Source organism: Falco naumanni, chromosome 3 (assembly GCF_017639655.2).
Source record: "Falco naumanni isolate bFalNau1 chromosome 3, bFalNau1.pat, whole genome shotgun sequence".
In the NCBI taxonomy this organism is placed as follows: domain Eukaryota; kingdom Metazoa; phylum Chordata; class Aves; order Falconiformes; family Falconidae; genus Falco; species Falco naumanni.
Window position 1 is genome coordinate 28,982,446 of NC_054056.1, and position 16,810 is coordinate 28,999,255.

Sequence of the window (16,810 nt, forward strand, 5' to 3'; positions counted from 1 at the left end):
AAAAGACCTTTAAGATCATCAAGTCCAACCATAAACTTAACACTGCCAAGGCCACCACTAAACCATGTCCCTAAGCAGCCCATCTACATGCCTTTTAAGTACCTCCAGGGCCGGTGACTCAACCACCTCTCAGGGCAGCCTGCTCCAGTGCTTGAAGACCCTTTCAGTGAAGAATTTTTCCTAATATCCAATCTAAACCTCCCCTGGCACAACCTGAGGCCATGTCCCCTTGTCCTATCACTTGTTACTTGGGAAGAGAGGCCGTCACCCCCTTTGCTACAACCTCCTTTCAGGTAGTTGCAGAGAGCTATAAGGTCTACCCTCAGCCTCCTTTTCTCCAGACTAAATGACCCCAGTTCCCTCAGTTGCTCCTCACAGGATTTGTGTTCCAGGCCCTTCACCAGCTTCGTTGCCCTTCTGGACATACTCAAACATCTCAATGTCTTTCATGTAGTGAGGGACTCAAAACTGACCACAGCGTTCAAGGTGTAGCCTCACCAGTGCCAAATATAGGGGGATGAGATTTGAACCATTAATAGAAATGTTGTGTTTCATACTTTGTCATGGACACAACATGTAGGGCTTTGCTTTATTCCAGAAACAGTAAAACATTAGTTTACCACTACTGGCATTTAGTGGTCTGTGTACAATTGTCTGGTATATTACTGCATAGTTTGTCATCTGGCAGCATTAAACCTCACACTTTACGTATTACATGGAGATAATGTCATGTTCTCCAAAGGTTAATTATGTTGCAGCTAAAGCAAACTTCTAAAGCAACTTTCTTGTAACTTTTAGCACCTTGCTTTTTGTTGTTGTTGTTTTGATCAGTGCAGGTACAAATATTTAATATTTTACATGTACTGTATATGTCTTAAAAAGCAGCATATTTGTTTCTTCTCTACTCTTACACAAAAGCTAAGTAATAGGAATTTTTTTCCCCACTTACTAACAGGCAAGCACAAGCTGTTAGCATTCCAGCAGTTCACCTGCACATGACTGCAGCCACCATGCAAGTCAGCCAGAAAGATTTTGAAAAGGCTCAAGAACAGCTGAAGCTTTTGAAAAAGGATCCTGGGAATGAAACTAAGTTGAAGCTCTATGCTCTGTTTAAACAGGTAGGCTTGACTTGTTTTATTTTGTAGGGAGCATTTGTAATCTGAGGGGATGGACATGTTAAATATTTACTTAAAAAACAGGGGTTGTTCAAATGTATTGTGTCTTAACATTCTTCAGAGGCTCAAATTCTGTTCTTGAAATGTCAGCCCCTCAAACTCTGCCTGAATTTTGAGGGAAACCAAACCTGTTTTACCTTACAAATCATTCTTGGACTAGAAACCATTATTCAAAGAAATAAAGCCAAATTACATCCGCTGTGATGCCTTCCATATAATACAGCATATATTAATGCAGCTCTGGAACATGGCTTATGTCTAGGAAAAAAGGTGTATGCTGCATGCTTTCTCTTAAATTTGTTGTATCTACAATTGGTCAGCTGGGCCTGTAATATAACAGTGTTGACGTTTGAAGGTTGATTTCTGGCGTCTTTTGGTCTGTCAGTTGATCTTTCAGCCTATTCCAGGTAGTTTTACTAATTAATAATAATAAGCTTATAAATGTATCCTTTCTTTCCTGCCTCCTCCTTGAAATAGTTCTTTCTGATAGTGTACTCTTCTTGAGGAAAACTGCTCATAGAATACTTCAAGATAGCTCAGACTCTTGCAGTTCACCTGGTCCAATGCCCGTGCTTGTCGTATGTCCAACTTTATTAAATTGGTCCTATGTAATGGTTTCTTTGTTCACACAGCTGACAAGTCTTTAACTTCCTTTTTAAGTATAAAGCTTCCACAATTTTTGAGATAGGAGAACTTAACATGCATGGATGTTTTGGAAACCAGTGTCTCATATTGGTTAGGAGCTCCTGAAAGCTCAGCACCAGGTATTAGGACATGGCAGACACTGCGTACTTCATGGTATGTCTGAATACTGCCCAACTGCTAGGTGTTCTTTTTGTCTGAAAGCTGAATTCTGTATCCTAATCAGATGAATATTCCTAACAGTTGCCATCTTTTGTACCAAGACCTATGAACTTTAATGACATGTTTAACTTAAGTAAGTTTGTTTCACTCTTTTCAGGCTACTGAAGGTCCCTGCAATGCTCCAAAACCAGGTATGTTGGACTTTGTCAAGAAAGCCAAGTGGGATGCATGGAATTCTCTTGGAAATTTGTCTCAGGTGATATTACCTATAATTTCACTTAATACTTTGTAGATTACCTTGAAGTGCCTGGTCTGTAAGTGAATGGCTGGTGTCTAAACATATTACATACTAGTTGAGCAACTCTGCTTCAGACATCAAAATACTTTGCATTGTATTCTATAGTCATTTCACTGCCTCAGTGTTTGGAAATTTTTTTTGTGCTGTGTAAGCCTAGTTCTACGTTATTACTACCAGCTTGTATCAGTGTAAGAAATGTATGTGGTGACTTCCAATAAAAAGTCTGTTCCACATTCTCTTCTGTTCTGCTGTTCCCTTTAAGAAAGATGGATTGAGCTTCTCAGTTCTTACAACAAAGAACAAATCTGTGAATCCAGCATATTAGTAACTTTTAAAGGCAGCCTTTTATGCCACGGACTAAAAGACTAGAAAAAAAGTGGTTTATTGAGAGCCTCTCCTCATTCTTTCTCTCTATCTTGACATCAATACCTTTCACAACCTTGAGAGAAGTCTTTACTTCAAGTGAAGCAAACAGGAAAATTAAAGATGCAGATACATAAGCATTCATTTTTCATGCAGACTGTAGTAAGTCTGACATCACATATAGCTACTGCAGTTTCTTCAGCTCTTGTTAAATGTAGGAAACATCAGCTTTACAAACCAGCTGTGTCACTGCTGTGCTAGGCCTGCCTTCAGGAGTAGTTTGAGATCAGTCAAAGATACTACTTGAGGGGTTTTTTGCATTTTTTTCTTTTAAAAGAAAACATGCTTGCATAATTTCATGAATATAACATATTCTTGTGCTGCTTTGTGGTTTTTGGGCTGTGGTTTGGTGTCTTGTTTGTTTTTTGAGATTGCTCTGCAGCTTCAAGACACACTTAAGGGAAAGAATCTGCTCTTGAAGTTATACTGGAGAGGAAATAGGCAATTTCACATGCTACAGATTATGCATTATAGAATTGTTCAAAGTATATTATCCTTTCAAGAAAATAAGTTGTAACAACCAAGAACTTAAAATTGTTTTAAATCACTGCTTATGATAGAAATAGGAAGATAAAATTCTTCAGGCTTTTAAAAGTCATGTTTGTGCTATATGAAAGCTGGTGTCTTCAAGCAATTTTAAAATGCCGTGCACCCATTTCAGCACGCTTATTTTCAGCAACACATGTTCTAAAATAAAATATTTTGTGGGAGAAATACCAAACTGGAAAGCAGAAACAAAGGATCCATAGAAACGTGTAAATGCTGGGAATAAGACAAAAGTGTCTCTGGTAATCTTAGTGATGGGGGCACCTCTTCAGCAAAATAAATGTCATCATCGCAGCACTTTTATATTGTGGATCCATTGCTGCTGCTTTCCAGATGACTTTTAAGTATAATCTGCAATGTTTAAATACAGCAGATCTCTATTCTCACCCTAATTAGAATGCTTCCTAACTGAGGGTTTTTTTTTCTTTTGTCCTGAAGCACAGCCCCTGCCCAGTAACTGTTTTATGAATAGCATAACAAGCTGATTTTCATTTCAGCCTTTGATAATCTTCTGTGATTTCTTTTTTTTTCTTTTTTTTTTTTTTTCCCTTTTGTTACAGGATAATGCCAGACAGAAATATACTGAACTAGTCTCAAGTCTGGTCTCTGCAGAATCTGCTGGCCAGAAGAAAGATGCTTCTCCAGAAGAGAGTGGACATGATGGTTATGAAACAATATTAGTTACCACTAAAAACAATATCACAAAGATAATGTTTAATCGACCTGATAGGAAGAATGCCATCAACCATAAGGTAAAAAAATTAACTTGGGAGGATTAATGATTTATTTTTTTTTTTCTTTCCTGGGTAACCTACTAAGTTTTTAAAGATTGTTACTACAGGTTTGGTAGAACTGACCAAACCATAATGGTCTGAATTCTATGAGAGCTTAGTATCTTGACTCCAATAACAACCTAAGGAATAAATATCCAGTGCAAAATGAAACTATTCAGCTAAAATTTTACCGATTGGGATTTTCTGTATCTCTTGGTTTTTTCAAATTTAATATAGGATAATGGGATGCACTAAACTAAAATGGCAGACTGCAGGGAATGCTAGCCTTTTTTGTGGATACAAGATTTGACTGTAGTCTTATGTATAACAAAGCAAGTGTGCAGCCTACTTTGGCTCAGCACTGTTGTGTGTATGTCTTGATAGTCTTCCAGTTCCCATAGTTGTCTTCATGATGAAGTCCATCCTTCATCATGGATGGAAACACTGTGATCATCCTGTTTCACAACTGCAAAGGTACCAGAACAGGGACTTCACCCCACTTCTGTTAATTCTTTAATATATTATTTTTCCCAATTAAACTGCTTCTCAGGTTTTAAAATTAGCTGTTTCCAGTTAATGTTTGTTTTTTCAAAGGACCTTATTCTGTCCTTTTAGATTTGCCTTGCAAGTCTTGAGTATTTCAAGCATGTGTCTTTATGGTCAGAAATACCTCACATGTAATACTTTCTGTGGATGCAGATTTTTTTTTCATACTTGAAAGACAGATTAACTATGGTCCTTTTAAGTTCCTTGTTGTCAGTGTGAATCTCCTTTTTATTATCTTTTGCAGCATCACATTTATACTTTGTTAATTTTCTTCTTAACGCAGATGTACAGAGAAATTATCAAAGCGCTTGAAGAAGCTGGGAAAGATGATTCTACCATAGCAGTTATTACTGGTACCACGCTTCATGTGCCTGTCTTACACAATTCTATCTTAGTCTAAATACAGGTAGATAGTTTATGTCGATACTGTACTTTGGCATAATATAAAACAAGTAAGTAAGGAAATACTTTCTTCCAGTAAAGACCAAAGATTTTCCAGTGTTTGGGCAAAATTCTTTCAAGGTGATGTTTCAAATGCTTTAGCAAGCTTGCTGTTGCATCAAAACATCTGAGATGAGAAGATGGATGTCAGTACTCCTTTATCACTTTTGAGTAGCTGATACATCTGCTCCAGAGTATCTTCATTACTGCTTTTGAAGTTCATTGTTATGGGTTTAGTCAATTTTCTCTACCTCTGTGATGTGTTGGAACATACTAAAACAAGGCCCTCAAATCCTGTACTAGCATGGCCAGTAGAAAGTTTACATTGCATATTTACCTATGATCATTGGGGAAAAAAAAATACTTTGTTTTTCCTGTGGCTGCCGTAGGAGAGATTTGGCCAGGCAAACTGTAGCTTGCCCTAGTTGCCAGATGTGTGCAGCTGGATGACTGCAGCAACAGTGTGAAAGGGCAGCTTAAACTCATGCTGCCTGTGAAGTCTAGCTGCTCTGAGGCCATGTCATTTGGATGATGTCTGCTGACTGAACACCACAGTGGCAAGGGCAGGCGGGAGGGACGAACCGGCTGAGTGCAGGCACTGCCTGTCTGGCCTATCCTCACTGCAGTAGGTGTGCGTTTAGGAAATCGGCCAAAGCTTGAGCTTTGCCTGGAAGCTAGGTAGTGTGGTTGCAAGGTGAATTTGGGCTTAAGCCTGTTTACTTGTTACTTCTGAGGTATTTCCATACATAATCGGCAACATGGCTTCACTAAGGGCAAATCATGCCTGACAAATTTTGTGGCCTTCTACAAGGGGGTTCAGCATTGGTGGATAAGGAAAGAGTGGCTGGTGTCATCTGCCTGGACTTGTGCAAAGCTTTTGATGCTGTCCTGCATGAGATCCTTGTCTCTAAACTGGAGAGACATGGGTTTGGTGGATGGACCATTTAGTGGATAAGGCACTGGGCTGAGTGGTCACACTCAAAAGAGTTGTGGTCAACAGCTCAATGTCCAAGTAGAGACTGGTGACAAGTGGTGTCCCTTAGTGGTCTGTGCTGGGACCAGTGCTGTTCAGCATCTTTGTCGGCAACATGGACAGTGGGATCATGCACACACTCAGCAAGTCTAGTGACAACACCAAGCTGTGTGGTGTGGTCGACACACTGAAGGGAAGGAGCACCATCCAGAGGGGCATTGACAGGCTTGAGAGGTGGGCCTCAGCAAACCTCATGAAGTTCAATGAGGCCAAGTGCAAGGTCCTGCATGTGGGTCAGGGCAATCCCAAGCACAAATACAGGCTGGGTGGAACAGTGGATTGGATGCAGCCCTGAAGAGAAAAACTTGGGGTTGTAGGTTGATGAGAAGCTCAACATGATGCAGCTATGTGCACTCACAGCCCAGAAAGCCAACTGTACCTTGGGCTGCATCAAAAGAAGCATGAGCAGCAGACCCAGGGAGGTGATTCTCACCCTCTACCCAGCTCTCATGTGGCCCCACCTAGCAAAAATACTGTGTTCACCTCTGGGGCCCCCAGCATAAGAAGGATGTGGACCTGTTGGAACAAGTCCAGAGGAGGGCCACAAAGATCATCAGAGGGCTGGAGCCTCCTATGAAGACAGGCTGAGAGAAGTTGGCGTTGAGGGTTGTTCAGCCTGGAAAAAAATGGGCTCAAGGGGGCCTACAAGAAAGCTGGAGAGGGACTTTTTGCAAGGGCACGTAGTGGTAGGATGGGGGGGAATGGCTTTAAGATGAAAGAGGGTAGATTTAGATTAGATATAAGGAAGAAATTCTTTATTGTGAGGGTGGTAAGACACTGGAACAGGTTGCCTGGAAAAGTTGTGGATGGCCCATCTCTGGAAGTGTTCAAGGCCAGGCTGGATGGGGCTTTGGGCAACCTGGTCTAGTGGAAGGTGTCCCTGCCCATGGCAGGGAGTTTAGATGATCTTTGAGGTCCCTTCCAACCCAAACCATTCTATGATATTCTTCTCTACTGTTGTCTTTACCAGCACTATATATTCCCAGGATGCTGAACTTCTTTTCAATAGTAATGACTAGGCACATCAGCCCTTACAAAATGAGAAGGGTAGCTGACACAACTGGAAAGACTAGCACGTGTATAGCTAGGAGTAAATAGCAAACACCCCTGCACAAACCTTTCTGTTCCATTTTACGTAGTTAGAGCACTGCAATGTAAAGTAACAGATGTGCTAACCAGTGAAAGATTCTATTCTGTGAATGTCCTCACGGAACACAGGATGATTTAGGCAATTAAATTGTGCAGTCTAGCTTTTAAATACAGCTTGCTTCTTTGGTGATGCCTCAAACTGACTTATACCTTCACTAACAGATTATCTTCTTACTGAAGAATCTGTCTTTCAGTACAATGATTTTAATGCAGTAATGCAGTGCTGTCAGTCTTATCCTTAGAATGCTGTGACTTTCCCTGAATTGGTCATAAAACATGTGAAACTTCTACCACACATTAAATAGGCTATTCTGTCTACTTTTGATTCCTTCATCAGCTTGAAGTGGGATGAAGGGACATGCGTAAACTTAAATTTCCATTTTCTTGTTTAAAAAGTTTCTCACGTCTTACTGTGTGAATGATTGTGAATTAACAGGGGAAAAAAACTTGAGCAAGTATGCAGGGAAAGAAATAAAATAAATGTTTTTCCATCTGACACTGTTACAGAAAAAAAGAAAACTATTGCCCCCCAGTCTTTCAGATTTAGCATTCTTTGGCTTTTTACCCGTTGTTTTTCAGCGAATTGTCAGTCAAGCCTTATTTTTAAACTGTAGATGTCCTTTAAGGTAGTGTGTATACTTTGAGACAATCTCTCTAATTACTTAGTAATGTTAGACACTTAGAATGAAATTCTTTTGTAAACGTAGTAAGTGGAAGTTTATCTTCTCTTACCTACTCAGAAATAATTGGTGCATTTATTCATATGTATTCTCTGCAGGAAATGGAGACTACTATAGTAGTGGAAATGATCTGAATAATTTTACTAATATCCAGCCCAGTGAAATGGAGAAGATGGCAAAAGATGGAGCAGTATTACTCAAGTAGAACATCTTGGTTTCATATATGCATAAGTTACTGTAACGGGTAAAATAGAGTTTGCAGGCATTGTTAGAAAACATGATGTCAGGGGCCTAGTTATGCTATGATACATTCATTTAGATGACTGTTTAAGGGCTCACCATATGCATAAACACAAAGATCATGTGGGAGAAGTAGTATTAATTGTATGAAATAAATGAGGAATTGAGTTGAATATTAGAAATCTTTTTAAGTACGGTGATGTTAAAGACTAGACTTTATTTTTGAGTCCCCAAAGTACTTGCAGATATAATGACAAAAATGTGATTTTGACTATATAGATTGTTAACTGCAATGAAAAGTTTGTGGGTTTTTTGATGTCTGACAGTGTCTACACTAGCAGGACATGCCAAAATGCTGCCCCTGTCAGACTTCTTTGAATAGGACTAGGTGTAATGAACTTGTTCAAAATTGCCCAGGAGTTCTGAGGTCTTGGTTCCATCTTTGAGTCTGAATCTACCTAATTTATTTTCTAAAGTCAGGGAGCTCAAGGGCATCATCTGACACAGGTGCTGAAATGTGGGGGTTTTGGGACAAATGATGTGTTTCTTTTTTCCCCTACTTAGGCTGATTTTTTTTGTCTTATTTCTGTATGTGATGATTACATCTGAGAGATGCTTGCAGGTTGGATTGCTTCCTCAAGCACCTGCAATTGATGGAAAAACTAAAATACAGAGAAAATCAGACAATGATTTTGATTTATATTTTAAAGATCAACTGCAAGTACTCAGTTTTGCAGCTTTTACTTAGGCAAGCTGTCTGTAGATCACAGTTGCCCCTACAAAGTGATAATGATGCAGTCCGAATCTGTTGTGATGATGTTAGTCAGTGGTATGTGGCAAGCATTCCAGCCTGCAGTGTTTTGTAGAGTGTTCAATAGTCTTGCGTGTACTTTATGTCTTGCTCTTGGGAGAAGACTATATTTGCTGTGCTGTTACTATTACACAAGCACAGTGCTTCATTACAACTGGTACGCAGAGATGCCAAAGACGTGGAATTTGCTTTTGAAAACGTTGTATTTTGAGAATGTGTTTTGCACTTCTTGGATGGAGAAGTAGCTGTTAAATGAAACAAAATGCTATTTCTCAAGCCCATGCAGAACAGCACTAGGGAGTTCTGTGTTGTGGTAGCATCACAATTTTGCTGCCTGCTGGGGCTTCACTGCAGAACAGAATCTGTGAAGGGAATGAATATCCCATGGGTGGAGTTGGGATGGATGTATAGGCAGATGGCTAGACAGGGCTAATGACTGTTCTTAGTGAGCTGTATTGAGTAACTGGAGCTGAAGAAGAAAGCATTTTTATAACCTGATTGCAGGAAGTAGGAAAGCTATGCTGACATGTACCTGTTTGGTTCTTAGTTGGTAAGGAAATGCGGGTATTTCAACTAGTTCTTACTTTCTTTGTCAGAATTTAATCTAGCTCATGGGTTTTGTTAGAGTACCTAATCACATGTTTTGAAAGTTGTTTATATTTGATGAAAAGGATTGAGGTGTGCGTCTTACATTCTGGTTTTCCTTCTCTCTAGAGAGTTTGTGGGTCATTTTATTGACTTTCCTAAACCACTGATAGCAGTGGTAAATGGCCCAGCTATTGGAATCTGTGTGACAGTCCTTGGATTGTGTGACATTGTCTATGCTTCTGACAGGGTAAGTAGATTACATAGCTGACCCCAAGGCAGTCTTTAAGCCTCTTTTTATGGGAAATACTTGTTTTGAGGTGATACGACCTAGGGAAGAACAAGTGTAAAGGCTTTTTATATCATGTCAAGGAACATCTATAAATTACCAGCACAGGGATGCATCAGCCAGTGGTTCCTGCTGCTGTTATCAAGTTACTGACTCTAGTTTTGAAAGTCTTTACTGTATCAGTAGGTACAGTAAAGAGTAGCTGATGTGAGATGATAGTTGTCAAGCCCCTTTCAGGTGCGTGGTGTGAAGGGCAGCAAAAGATTATTATGGGATGGAAGTGCAGTAACTGGCATTTTATCTAATCTGTGTTCCAAGGTAACTTTGGAAAAGCTTTGGTTTGTTCAACTTAAGATTCCTTTTAAGGTAACTTGCCAAATATGTAACCAAAAGCTGTATTAAGGCATAGCACAGAATCCCATTATATGGGTTATTTTTTTATGTTAAGGTTATTAACAGATATGGAACTTAACCCAAGGTCTTAATTAATTTTAGGCAAGCTTTTGCTTGCGGAAGTGTCTTTGAGTGTACTTTGACTCCTGCTTCAGCATTGTGTCGGATTTTTTTCTCAAAGTTCCAGCTGACTTATATTTGTCACCATGAGACTTAGGAAAATGGAGCTACCAGGGACCAGCTCCTTCTGCTTGCTTCATTACAGGATCAGCTAGGACAGTGTCACTCCTGACATACGCTTGTATAGTGTGCATGATTTATTCAGTCTATTGCAGTCCCTAGATTTCTGTTTTACTAGAAAATTGTTGGGTTCTCCCTCTTCCTCCCCTCCCATCAGATCTTTTTTTTTGCTGCAGGGTAAACTGTTTCTTGTTCCTGAATTTAGAGAGCAGACTATGTTTATCTTCTCTTTCAATAGCCATAAGTGTGCTTAGCCATCAGTGTACTTGGACTGTTAGATATATCTCAGGTTTACATCCACTCTCTCAATATTTTCATTTTTTGAGCTAAACAGCTGCAATTCATTCAGTTTTTTCCTCATGTGGCCTGCAGTCACATTCCTCTGGACTCCCTCCAGTTGTTCTGTGTCTCTTTAAGCATAGTTGTGCAAACTGGGCACATCACTCCAGCTCACGTCTTACTGATGTGAAGTGAAGCAGAAGAACTACTCCACATTCTGCAGGCAGTTTTTCAGTTTTGACATCCCCCAGTGTTATTTGATTTGCATACTTGTGATCTGCTATAACACCTGGATCCTTTAATGTAGAGTTGCAAGTTAAATGGTGGTTCCTATCATATATAGTGTGCTGTATACAGTTATTCCTGCCAAACTTTAACGTGTCCATATTAAATAGTATCATCTTACTCCTACCTCTTCATTTTGTTAAGACTATTTTGAATTCTAATCACTTGCATCTCAGCATAATACCTGCTTACAGCCATAAGTAGTATAGATTAAATTGAAGTTTAATCCAAATAAGTGGTAAAAGTTTTGTCCTGTTAATATTATCCTTCTTCCTTGAATGGTTTGGAATTCAAACTTGAACTTCCTTTTACCAGTGATATACATAATCATTGGTAAATGCATCTTATTTTTGCCTTGTATTTCTTTTTTTTTTTTTTTTTTATCTCTGCATGCTTATATTGGTTTCATACTTAGTTGTCTGATGTAGTTTTCACTTTCTGTGTACTTGTGTTTAAAGCCAGTGATGAGCTCATGACATAGCTGAGCCAGCCTGTTGGTACCTTCCTACCTGCACTGGGAAAGCTTTTGCTTGTGCCCTTGGTAACAGTTCTTTGAGGATTTCTGTAGTGTCTAACTTGGACTAACCCAAGTGAAAGCTTCATGAAAACTTTCCTATTAACTTCAAGTTTATTGAAGCCTTCTCAAAGGTGATTGTTCTTTGTTCTTTCCAGGATTGTGAATTCCCATACAATAGGGTCATTCTCATCCAAATTACTACTTAATTTCACAGTTCTTCAGTAGTTTGATTGGAGTGCCTTAGGTATTGACTGCCTAGCCTAGAAGTGGCCAGCTTTGCTATGTCCAAGATCTGGTTTTATTCTCTGCCAGGTATTTCCAGAGCAGATCATTACCAACCACATTTATGGGATGCTGCACAGCCCAGTCTGACAACAGATCAGCGTTTTGGGCAGTCAGTTAACATGGCCTTTTGCACTGGATTTTGCTCCAGTTCATGAGGCACTAGTTCATACCCCTGGTATAGTTAATCTCCCCTTGCTTAAGCATGACCAATACTAGCCTGTGTCTTGGCAGATGTTGAATCTTTTCTTACAATTATATGTCACTTCCTTGTTAGGAAGTCTGTTGATCTGTCTTACTGTATGGTCATCTGTAGTACAGTAATAGATGATTACCTTCTGTTCCAGTGAAAGGTTCACTGACAACTTTTTTACTCTGTGTATCAGTTCATATTTTTCAATGGAAATAAAAGCAAGCATTTTATCTTCCTTGCTCAAAGTTGATGTGAGCTGTCAAACATAAAATTCTGTAGCTGAGTTCTAACTTGTAGTTAGGGTATTGTTTTGTATGATCTCATGAGCCATTTTTGCCACAGGTTCTTTTTATATTTGCATAAAATCTGAGGAAAGATTCAGTGACTTGATTTTTTTCAGGAGTAGAATAAACTTAGTGTGCCTTCAGAAAGCAAAATATTCTTTACCTCTTAAGTGCTTTGGGCTATGTATTTAATAACTTCTAGGGCAGATGTGTATGAACATCTCTTCTGTAAAGATTCTGCGCATGCAAATTAGTTTCTTTTAAGCATTGTTTTCAGATAAGGCAACTTCATCAATGGGCTTGTTACAATAAGGGAATTGAATTATACAAAGTCAGCTCTTGGGTGCATTAAGAGGTTGAAGCAATGTTTACTGGGTGATGGTTAAAGCCTATTATGGCAACAGTTCAGATGTATTTCTGGTGAACTCTTTCACAGTAGAAGCTTTGAAATGAAAATTAAATCCTAATAATTTAGTCCTGTGCTCTGTTGTGAGTTTTGCTTTGTTTTGTTGTTCTGTTTTTTTTTTTTTTCCAGGCTACATTTCACAGCCCATTTAGTCAACTGGGACAGAGCCCAGAAGGATGTTCCTCTTACCTGTTTCCAAAAATCATGGGCTCAGCCAAGGTAAGAATGTCTGCACTGTATGTGGAATTATCTCACCTTTGTGTGTTGGTATCCTGCAACTGTAAGTGGAGTCACAGCAAGAGGTCCTCAGGGAGAGCTCCTGTTTATGTCTTTTGAACCAAAGATCAAGAAATGTAATGACAGAACCAGCACAGGCACCATCACAGAGTAGTCACCACTTTTGAAGCTATACTGTGATACTGATGCAGGAAGTTTTTTTTCTCATGGCTTCCTCCACCTTCTCAAGACAATTTCCATATGGTGAAAGGTTATATCTTTCCTCCAGCAACGGGAGGGTATCGTGTAAAGAAGGCTTTAAAAGAACAGAAAATAAGAGCATTCACAAGAAATGTCTTGGTAGGCTGCCGTTATCAGGCTTCTTTTGATATCCCACAGAAAAAATCTGGATAGCTTCAAGTGCTTATCTGGTATCATTGCCTGCATTATATAATGTATTTTTGTTGAGCAGGGTTTAAATCTGTATGGAATAGAGAACTGCCTTATAAACATCCAGGTATCAAGGACAGTCTGTTCAGTGAGATACAGCCTACCAGTGCGTGTTCTAGAAATCTTGGAGTCACTGCAGGAAGTGAACAAACAAATTTATGATGAGGTAATGTCAGGTGAACCTTTGAGCTCTGCTCAGAAAGACATGTAGACTCTGGGTGAACAATAGGAGCTGGAGACCAGTCACTGGTAGTGTAGCCCAGGGGTTGATACTGGGTCTAATTCTTATTTAACTTCTTCATTATGACCCAGATGATGGGACTGAGTACACCCTCAGCAGATGATACAAAACTGAGAGGAACTGCTGATACACCAGATGCGTTGCCGTAGGGACCTGGACAGGCTGGGGTATTGGGGAATCTCAGCAAAAGAAAAGGCAGGGTCCTGTACCTCAGAAGAAATAATCCCACACACCAGTGTATGTGGGGTCTTACTGGCTGGAAAACAGCTTTGCAGAGAAGGACTGGTGTATCCTGGTGGACAAGTTGCCCGTGAGCCAGCAACACCACCCTGCAGCAAAGAAGGCTGGTGGTATCCTCGGTTGCGTTAGATCGAGCGTTGACAGCAGGTTGAGGGAGGTGTTTCTTCCCCTCCAGTTGACACTGGTGAGACCACAGCTAGTGTGCCGTGTTTGGGTCTGGGCTCTGGCTACGAGAGAGACGGACATGCCAGAGCAGGCCCAGCAAAGAGCCACAAAGATGATTAAGGCACAAGAGCATATTAGATATGTGAGGAGAGATAGAAAGAGCCTGGACTGTTTCTCCTGGAGCAGAGATGACTTGGGGGAATCTTATCAATGTTTTTAAATACTTGATGGGATGGGAGGGTGTAAAGAAGATTGAGACAGATTCTTGTTAGCGGTGCCCTGTGACAGGACAAGAGGAAAGGGGTACACATTAAAACACAGAAAATTCCATCTGCAGGTAAAAAATTAATTTTATAGCGAGGGTGGTGAAACACAGGAACAAATTGTGGAGAGATGCTGTGAAGTCTTCGTTCTTGGAGAAGTGTCTTATCCTTGGAGATACTCAAAACCCGGCAGGACAGAGTCCTGGGCAGCCTGCTCCAGCTGACCCTGCTTGAGCAGGTGGTTTGAACTAGGCAGTATCTGGAGATCCCTTCAGAGGGCAGACATTAATGAGCAAGAGAGTAAAATAAATGTGATTTGGAAGCTTGTACGTTTCCTGTCAGATTACTCAATTCTTGTCTTGTTGAATCACACTTCCTGCTTTCCTTTATATAGGCAAATGAGATTTTGCTTTTCAATAAAAAGCTGACTGCAGCAGAAGCCTGTGCCCAGGGACTTGTGACTGAAGTCTTCCCCGACAGCACTTTTCAGAAGGAAGTTTGGGCAAAACTAGAAGCTTATGCAAGCCTTCCTAAAAATGTCAGTATTTTAAATTTTTCTTCACCTTGTAAGTCTGTAGCATTCCCAGTCCTGCCAAAGGTATCCTGATATTTGGTTCTTAATTGAAATAACAAGGCTCAATGTATTTTCCTTCAAGCACAGATCTGTCCCCCTGCTGCTGGGAAACGGATACATCTCTTCTGCTTTGGCTGAATCTGAGACAGTGCAGAGACTCAAAGGCCAAAAAGCCTTAAAAACTAACTAATCCACCTGCAGTCTCCGTGTGCGTGCCTTGGATGCCGTCTCTTAGACTTTTGTTTTGGCAGTAGTTTAGGTTGAAGAGCCTTACCACTGTTTCTACAGTATTAATTGTACTGTATGCACTGTGGGAGTGCAAGATGACGCTGGGTGGCTTTACTTTTTGCTGAATTCAGTCATCCTGCTCACTAGTTTAGGTTTTGCAAAACTGCTTGAGTCACGATGGTGTTATGTTCCATTAGACAAGAGGAGACACTTGTGCCAACTGCTGATAATGGAGGTTGCATTTGGCACTGCAAACAGTTGAACAGGTTTTGCTTCTTACATCTATCTACTTTGATTATGAGCACTTAGTGGACTGCTGTTTTGCTTCCCATGAACCTCCTCCACCTTATTAGCAGTCAGTAATTAATTACTTCCACCAAAAAAGTTGACTAAAAGCTAAAATGGTAATACAACTGTTAGAATTCCAATGTGTTTATTGTGCTGTTTTCTGAAACATTAAATCAAGGTATAGAAGACATAACTTACTAATGTTCCTCTTTCTCCTCCAGTCCTTGGCAGTGTCAAAGCAACTCTTACGAAGTGTGGAAAAGGAGAAACTCCATGCAGTGAATAGTAAGGAGTGTGAAGTCCTGAAGGAGAGGTGGTTATCTGATGAATGTGTAAATGCTATTGTCAGCTTCTTTCAGAAGAAATCAAAACTCTAATCTTCACCAGTAGAATAATTCACCTTCTGGCAACAGCTTAACCTACTCTTATTGCTAATAAACTTTCTCTTGAAATAATAGTTCTTATACCTTTTGATGTGGTATATTTTTGTCCTGAGTACTGAGTTAAAACTGGTTCATAAAATTAATACAATATTATGTGCCTTGGATCCATTACGGATATTAGGTTGGGGAAAGAAGTTTCATTATTCTGTAAACAGCAGTGGTGTTTCTGAATAATACTAAAGCAGATTGTCTCCCAAAAGAAGCAACGGGTTCAATAGTACTCCAATAAATATCTTATGATTCTTTTTATTAATCTGTGGGGAAAGAAATACTGTACTAATGAAAAAATAAATAGAGGTATTTAATGACTGTTGTGCTGATTCTTGCTCCTTCTGTTAAACATCCTTAGTGAGAGGGGAAGTAGTTCCTGGAGGTGTGTTAACACAATAGTCTTACATAAAATACTCACTTGACTAACCGGAAGATTCTCAGAGATGTTTGTTTTGAGCTTTATGATTCTAATCTTAAATATATGTTTCCATGAATTGCTTGTATTGCACTTTTTATGTGAAAAACCCCATTATAGTAGTATGACCTTTTTAGCCATTTTGGAGCTAAATTAACAAATTATTTTTAACAGAAAAATTCTTCACTGTTTGTGTCTGTCTTTGGGTAGAGCGTGTGTACCAGCCACTACAGAGGGCAGGGTCAGGCTGCTGGAGGTAGGTAGGCATTTACCTCGTGCCAGTGAAAGGAGATCACGGAGAAGCAAAAGCTACTTGTCAAGAAAAGCCTGTCAATGACAAGGTGCTCAATGTTGTAAAGAAAATAAATAATTGTTAATTTCAGTGCTTTAGACTAATCTCAAGAGCATTGACAGTGAGAAACAGCAAAGGCCCTGGCACTGCATGTCATAGCAGGGGTGCAGCGGGTGCCGGTGGGCAATGCAGAGGGAGGCTGGCACAGGCGTAGCAGAGGTGGGTGCCAGTTTCTTGTCTGGGTGCGAGTGCCAGAGCACCGGGGCGAAGCACACGGGTGGGAGCTGCCGGAGCACAGCAGCCAGCTGCCAGAAGTGGATGGCTTCAGGTCT

General features: G+C 40.1%; 1 protein-coding gene across 6 annotated transcripts in view; it reads left to right on the forward strand.

Moving 5' to 3' along the window:
* The window catches only part of ECI2 (enoyl-CoA delta isomerase 2), a 34,389-nt gene extending 18,300 nt beyond the window's left edge, over positions 1–16,089 (forward strand). For all 6 annotated transcript variants that reach the window (XM_040586380.1, XM_040586382.1, XM_040586381.1 and 3 more), the window contains 9 exons: positions 956–1,118; positions 2,137–2,235; positions 3,807–3,998; positions 4,849–4,918; positions 7,967–8,069; positions 9,634–9,754; positions 12,802–12,891; positions 14,642–14,785; positions 15,559–16,089. In XM_040586380.1, coding sequence (XP_040442314.1) covers positions 956–1,118; positions 2,137–2,235; positions 3,807–3,998; positions 4,849–4,918; positions 7,967–8,069; positions 9,634–9,754; positions 12,802–12,891; positions 14,642–14,785; positions 15,559–15,714 — 1,138 coding nt within the window. In that variant the 3' untranslated portion in view covers positions 15,715–16,089. The remainder of the gene's footprint in view (positions 1–955; positions 1,119–2,136; positions 2,236–3,806; positions 3,999–4,848; positions 4,919–7,966; positions 8,070–9,633; positions 9,755–12,801; positions 12,892–14,641; positions 14,786–15,558) is intronic.
* The last annotated feature ends 721 nt before the right edge of the window (positions 16,090–16,810 follow it).